The 7,680-nt window shown below is 39.0% G+C and overlaps 1 protein-coding gene and 1 long non-coding RNA gene across 3 annotated transcripts in view; one reads left to right on the top strand and one right to left on the bottom strand.

The window, feature by feature from the left end:
• The window catches only part of LOC122539929 (epsilon-sarcoglycan-like), an 83,589-nt gene extending 78,715 nt beyond the window's left edge, over nucleotides 1-4,874 (top strand). For both annotated transcript variants that reach the window (XM_043675127.1, XM_043675129.1), the window contains exon 13: nucleotides 3,728-4,874. In XM_043675127.1, coding sequence (XP_043531062.1) covers nucleotides 3,728-3,735 — 8 coding nt within the window. In that variant the 3' untranslated portion in view covers nucleotides 3,736-4,874. The remainder of the gene's footprint in view (nucleotides 1-3,727) is intronic.
• LOC122539930 overlaps nucleotides 4,739-7,680 on the bottom strand; it is an 8,484-nt gene continuing 5,542 nt past the window's right edge. The window contains exon 3 of the long non-coding RNA XR_006309209.1: nucleotides 4,739-4,824. This is a non-coding gene — a long non-coding RNA (uncharacterized LOC122539930). The remainder of the gene's footprint in view (nucleotides 4,825-7,680) is intronic.

Here is a 7,680-nt window from a genome sequence, read left to right as displayed (position 1 = left end):
AATATGTGGACATATGATTGATAAACGTACAGACCTGTATATAAAAATGATAAATTCTGATCTCTGTATATAAATGTTTACGTATGTATGGCATGACCAATTGTACAGACCATCAAATTATTTTATGAATAAAGTAAATTTTTGAAATTAAAAAAAGTTATGTCTCTTGTTCTGACCTACCCAGCCAGATGAAGTAGCTTCCTTGGGTGATACGGTGGCTCAGTGGTTCGTACTGCAGCCTCACAGCATCAGGGACCTGGGTTTGATTCTTGCCTCAGGACACTGTCTGTGTAGAGTTTGGACATCCTCCCGTGTCTGCGTGGGTTTCCTCCAGGTGCTCCGGTTTCCTCCCACAGTCCAAAGATGCTTAGATCAGGTGAATTGGCCATGTTAAATTGCCCATAGTGCTAAGTGCATTAATCAGGGATAAATATAGGGTAGGGGAATGGGTCTACGTGGGTTACTCTTTGGAGGGTCATGGACTTGTTGGGTCGAAGGGCCTGTTTGCATATTGCAGGGAATCTATACTAATCTTTCTATCTTCCCTATGAAATCACATTACCATCTTAAACACTTCAATTCAATTTTCCTGTTAATCTCCTATACTAATCTGGGTATGTTGACAGTGTTCCATTACACTCCTGCTGATGGTGGACAGGTGTTGGGAAATCAGAAGCTGAGTTACTTGGCACAGACTTCCTGGTCTCAGTCTGGTTCTTGTAGCCACAATATTTATGTGGCTAATCTAGTCACTGGTACCCTCCAGGATATTGATGGTGGAGGATTCAGCAATGGTACTGTTGTTCAATGTAAGTTACAGAAAAGTCAATTTTATATATATGATGAAGTAAAGGGATGTACCAAATAAAGAGATACAGTAAGGAAAATGATACCAGAGGGATATCTCTTGCTTAAATCATTTCATGATTTTCAATTTGGACTATATTTATTTATAAGAGCTTAAGGAACAGTTTTCAGAATTAGATCATTGAACGATTTGTTTGACTTAACAAATTCATCTTTATATGGACTTATGTACGTAAGTATCTTTATATGAATGCTGCTTATGCATAAGTGTTGCTTAAACAGAAATGTTACAATAAGCTTAGGTATATTGAAAATCAACATACACAGTACTTCTATCTTTCACTAAAGCTTAACTATAATTTTAAATCTTCGAAAAATCTCAGTGTCATTATACTTTCACTGTCTGCTTTACATAGGTAAGTCCTCATAATGGTCTAGAACAGTGTTTCTCAACAGGGGCGAAAGCGCCCCCTGAGGGGCGTTTGCCTTCCTTCGGTGGGCATTGAAGTCAAAGGGGGCGGCAAGGGGGCACTGAATGATTTTGTAGAGAGCTTACCAGTCACTTGGAAGACTGCCATGTCCTTGAATGACTTGCTGTGTGCAGATGGATAACACGAGTCACATAACACGAGTCTGTTATTTTCCCTGCACCCATGGAGGCGTGCGGTCTGATTGGTTGCTGCGCTATTATTGAGAGTCTTCTCTGTCGTCCCATTTGAACTCATTTGCAGTTGGCACTGATTCTACTGCCGAGATCAATATCACCTAACTCGTGCCTCTTCTAGGAAGACGAAACTGTTCTACCGGGTGGCACAATGAATGCGCATTACAGCTAATTAGCCAATCAAATTTTGCCACTTATCTGATCATCCTAAAATTATCGTGATAAAGTAATATCCATGATTCCATCAGGGTATTTGAGCGATGGCCTCATCGAATAAGAAAAAGTGCAGGCAGTATGGCATGGATTATTTGCAATATGGCTTTATTCAATCTCCATCTAATAAGCAGTTACCACTGTGCTTGCTCTGTAATCAAAGTTTTTCCAACAAGGCCATGAAGCCTTCCCATCTTATTAAACATTTGGAAAAGAAACACAGTGACAAAAAGGACAAAGATTTGGCATATTTTCAAACATTAAAGAATAAATTCAATCAGCGACCAACGATTTCCACTGCCCGTTCAAAGATGGGAGTCACAAATGTGGATGGCCTTGTGGCATCATACAACATAGCGAAGCTAATTGCAAAATGTGATAAACCACATTCCGTGGGTGAATCGTTGGTGCTTCCAGCTATTGCCGAAGTATTATCAACCGTGCTACATCAGGAACCATCAATGACTATCAAGTGTTTTCCTCTTAGCAATGATTCCGTGAGAAGGCGCATCGATGAAATGGCCTCAAATATTGAGGATAAATTATGTTCCATTTTGATATCGAAAGAAATCGCCTTCCAAATTGATGAAAGTACTATATATGGAAGTCAACCTTTACTTTTGGGGGGCTTTGCATGATTTCAAGGATAAGAAGGGGGCATTGAATATAGAAAGGTTGAGAAACACTGGTCTAGAATATCAAAAGAGATTTTAGGATGTGCATCAGACATGCTCATGCTATTTGAAAAAATAGGAGGTTGTTCAGCAAAATTATAGCACATTACAAGAGGTAGTGTATTGATTAAAGATTGTTTAACAGATAGAAAACTGAAAGTAAGAATTCTGGTCTTCCTGCTATAGGAAGGATATTGTGAAACTTGAAAGTGTTCAGAAAAGATTTACAAGGATGTTGCCAGGGTTGGAGGGTTTGTGCTAGAGGAAGAGGCTGTATAGGCTGTGGTTATTTTTTCTGGAGCATCGGAGGCTGAGGGGTGACCTATGGAAGTTTATGAAATCACGAGGGGCATGGATAGGATAAATAGACAAGGTATTTTCCCTGGGGTGGAGGAGTCAAAAACTAGAGGGCAAAGGTTTAAGATGTGAGAGGATAGATTTAAAAGAGATCTAAGGGGCAACTTCTCCACACAGAGTGGTGCATGTATGGAAGGAGCTGCCAGAGGAAATGGTGGGGGCTGGTACAATTATAATATTTCAAAGGTATCTGGATGGGTACGTGAACAGGAAGAGTTTAGAAGAATTTTGGCCAAATACTGGCAAATGGGACTAGATTTATTTAGGATATTTAGTCTGCATGGACGAATTGGACTGAAGGGTTTCTGTGCTGTACATTTCTATGGCTCTATGACTCTAAATGGGTCATTTTTACATTGGCAGACTGTGGTGAGTGGGTCCCACAAAGATCAGTACTTGGGTCTCAACTGTTCACAATCTATATCAATGGTTTAGATATGGAGGCCGAGTATAATATTTCCAATGTTTTCAATAGTACAAAGCTAAGCAGCAAAGTGTGTTGTGAAGAAGATTTAAAACATTTTCAGGAGGATTTCGTCAGGTTTACTGATTGAACAAGAACATGGCCAATTTTAAAGACTGAGTACTGAATATTTGGAATTACGTACCCCAGAAGATTGTGGAAGCTCAGCCTTTACATATATCTAAAGTAGACATTGATACATTTTTGATAATAAATGGCATAAATGGTTATTGGAATAGTGTGCATTAAAGAAATTGATGTGTTTGTTCAGCCATAATCCCATTAAATGGCCAGGCAGGCTCAATGGGCTAAAAATGGTCTATTCCTGTCACTATGTTCCTACGTAGTAGATAATATATTTATTATAGGTGCTACTCATAATGTCTGCCACATATCTTTATTATTATCATTATTATTATTATGAAATATCCCATGATTAAGTACTGAAAAGTATTGATATTATTTTCAACTCTAACAGTAACATTGTCCATATTTTTTTCAAAGACCACACGGATGTTGAAACTTAATGGTGTGTTTCTTTTTAATTAGGTAAATAAAAGGGTAAAGGAAAGGCTGTGGACTGGATCCTAATCACTCCAATGCAAAACATTATGCTTTCCATAATGAAAATGAGAAGGAAGCCATGATGGAAATGCATGTGCACTTAGATTCATGCTATTAATTTCTAATGATCATATATTGTGTGTTCTATAATGACTGCTGACATTTGCAGTGCTTCATTCTATGTGAGTTCAGTAACTAATTAAACAAAGTCACTATTGTTACAAGGAAATTGCAATGCATAATTTCAACAAATTAAAATGTTATGAGCATATACCAAAGTATTTATAAATGGTTTATTTGTATGGAAATATCAGTCCATATGCTTTTAGCAAGATGTTTGAAAGATTATATAATTGTTAAATTACACAATAGCCTGAATAAAGTGATCTACTTACAAGGCAATGTTGCACCAAAATAAAAAGCAAAGATTTATTGGTTTATAGATAGTATCTAAATCTTTATATGGAATGTAATCTAAATATCTTAATCTAAACATTATTTTGTGCAATGTTGGCTCACAGGCTCTTTATGTATTTCATTTCTTTTCCCTAATTCTTTCCATGCAGAATACATTTTGTGGTTTGGGTAGTGGAGCACAATTATCTCCACTGATACAGTGGAACCAAATATCAGATGCCATGGAGCCCTGGCAGCCAATCCAATACAACCCATTTTGCACCACTGCGCAAAACAAATGTCACACTAGTATGTCAACAGATAGTCACCTTGTGCTAAGATTACCAGTAGCTTCAAGGATGAAAGATGCAGTGGATGACACAGTGTAAATGATTTTCAACAGATTACTGTGAAACAGAAAATAAATTGCAAAATATATTTGTATTTTACATTTGAGATGGAGCTCTTAATTTTTATTTTGTATTTTAATTGAATACATAGAAGACTAATTACTTTTTACAATAAGTTGTAATGCATAAGATACATCACTGTCAAATATATAACACAACTTTCTATTATTTGAATTCATTGTTTACACATTGCTTGTGTTTGCTTCAAAAAAATTACTTTCTTAGCCTTGTTCCATGATATATGATGCCACAGCGATATCAGTTCAGCTCTGCATTCTAAATTAATGAAAAGAGAATACAAATTAAAGATGCATATTTGCCAGTTATTTCAGAGTTCTCCTCATTATTGAGAATAAGTGCTCTGTCTGTTTTTACACTGTATTAAGAATCAGCCTTCGTAGAAGACTGTTCATAGAAGGCTGGTCCTTCATTGACAATGACTACTGAATTATCAGGGATGAAGGATGAAGTCTGTTCAGTGCCAAAGCCTGTAACATGTGCAGTGATGCATTAGCAATTTGAGATGTAACAAATAATGCAAATTATGCAACCTGACCACTGCTCAGTAAAATGGATGCTTTAGAATTCTAGTTTTTTCTCCCTTTGTCCAGTCTCTTAACACTCTCAAATTTAGGTAGTCTGATGCATTACGTCAGTTCCACAATTTCCAATTTCTTGACACCAGCCACATCATCTCCCATGAATGTGAATATCCTCTATACCTCCATTCCACATCAGGATGGACTGAAGATTTTTCATATCTTCCTTGGAAGGAGTCCTTAACAGTTCCCATCCACTACCATCCTCCTTTGCCTAGTTGAGCTCGTTCCAACTTTGAACAATTTCTCCTCTAACTTGCCTCACTTTCTCCATGTAAAGAAGGTATGGCTATTCACACCTGCATGGGTTACATAGAATCCCCACAGTGTGGAAACAGGCTCTTCAGCCCAACAAGCCCACACCGACTCTCCTAAGAGAAACCCACCCAGACACATTCCCGCTACTCTATATTTACTCCTGACGAATGCATCTAACCTATATATCTCTGAACATTATGGGTAATTTAGCACAGTCAATTCATCTGAACTGCACATTTTGGACTGTGAGAGGAATTCCACGCAGATATTGGGGAGAATGTCTATGTGGAGTATGTACAGTCACCTGAAGCTGGAATCAAACCCAGTTCTCTAGCACTGTGAGGCAGTAGTGCTAACCACTGAGCCACAAAACCACCCTAACAGTTATGCCGGCCTTGTTGTGGGAAAAGCAGAACATGTTTCAGTCCTACTTGGGTTTCGTCCCTCAAATCTTTCTACAGCATATCGATCAGTATCAATGCTATTTCCTGTTCTTGCCTGGATTTGGAAAAATGAATAAATTTTGGTTCCAGCTTAAACCCTTCTTTCATGTTCAACTGGTCATCCCCAATTCTTTCCTTCACTTTCTTGATGTCACTGCTTCCATTTCTGGGGATAGACTGTCCACTAATTGAAGGTGTAACACTTGCTCTTTTGTCTTCTCCCCCTCATTGTGTAAGGTACCAAGCACACCTTCCAGGTAAAATAGTTGTCCTTCTTTCAATCTGGTCTCCTGTATTTGCCACTCACAATGCGGTTTCCTCATCAAACACAGACTGTGTAATCACTTACTCAGTGTCTCTCCTTTGTTCTCAAAAATGACCTCAATTTTTGGATCACTTACAATTTCTATGTGCCATCTTGCTCTCATGATAACATTTCTGTCTTAGGCCTGCTGCAGTGTTCCAGCAAGGTCCAACATAAGTTGGAGGAACAGTGATTTATTTTCCATTTAAGCAGTTCACAGCCTCAGAACTCAGCATTGAGTTCAACAAATTCAGACCATGAACTCTATCCTCCATGTGTCATGTCTGCATGTGCTTGTTCCCAGCAGAGCTGACCTAATTTCTGCTACTAACATTACCATTAACACAAAGTCTTCAACTGTATCATTACTCTGTTACTATTGGCATGCCCTTTGCATTTTGTTCTGGTCACTTTTATCAACTGTTCCACTTGCTCTTCCCCATCTTTCTCAACAGCATAAAAGGTATCACATTTCCAGCCCCTTTCAGTTCCACAGGAGACTCATATTGGACTTGGATTTAAAATATGAACTCTGTTTGCCTCTCCATAGACGTTGCCAGACCTATTGAGTTTCTCCATCACTTTGTTTTTCTTTCAGATCTCCAGCACCCTGAGTACTTTGCTTTAGCTTTAGCTATCTTTACTAGTTGCCCTAATTTTGTTTTTGTGGTCACCTGTCAATTTTTACAAACGGACACAAATCTTTTTCTGCCCAGAGTCCAAGAAAAATTGTTTGCAATGAACAAAAAGCTGACTGGAATATTTTTGTCCCGACTAATGTAGTATTTGCAAATTCGGTGTGTGTTGCAGGGATAAGTTATGGAAATGAGTTGACTTTGAATCACTAGTCAAGGTGAGATGATAGTCTCTGAAGTAGCAGACTTATTTTGTAATTAGCCCAGGCTCATAGGGAGCATTCTAACCTCAGATTGTGATTTTAAGTATCACTCCTGGATCTGAGGACCAAAATCTAGGCTGATGTACCTGTCTAAAACTGAGGGAGTGCTGCTATGTTGGAAGTACCTCAAAATAAGGTCCCAACTTCCCTGTCTGGTGAATGCAAACGGTCCCATGGCAATATTTTGAAGGACTGCAGAGGAATTGTCCCCATGCACTGGTCAATATTCATTCCTCAGTCAACATCACAAAAAAATGTTCTAGGAGAAAGTGAGGACTGCAGATGCTGGAGATCAGAGCGGAAAATGTGTTGCTGGAAAGGCGTTGCTGGACCAGCTGTGTTGCTGGTCAGGCAGCATCCAAGGAGCAGGAGAATTGACATTTTGGACATGAGCCCTTCTTCAGGAATGAGGAAAATGTGCCAAGTGGGCTAAGATAAAAGGTAGGGAGGAGGGACACCAGCTGTGTTGCTGGTCAGGCAGCATCCAAGGAGCAGGAGAATTGACATTTTGGACATGAGCCCTTCTTCAGGAATGAGGAAAATGTGCCAAGTGGGCTAAGATAAAAGGTAGGGAGGAGGGACGTGGGGGAGGGGTGTTGGAAATGCGATAGATGGAAGGAGGTTAAGGTG

The sequence above is a fragment of the Chiloscyllium plagiosum genome, chromosome 33 (assembly GCF_004010195.1).
Source record: "Chiloscyllium plagiosum isolate BGI_BamShark_2017 chromosome 33, ASM401019v2, whole genome shotgun sequence".
NCBI lineage: Eukaryota > Metazoa > Chordata > Chondrichthyes > Orectolobiformes > Hemiscylliidae > Chiloscyllium > Chiloscyllium plagiosum.
Note: the sequence above shows the minus strand (reverse complement) of the source record. Positions and strands in the feature narration are given on the sequence as shown.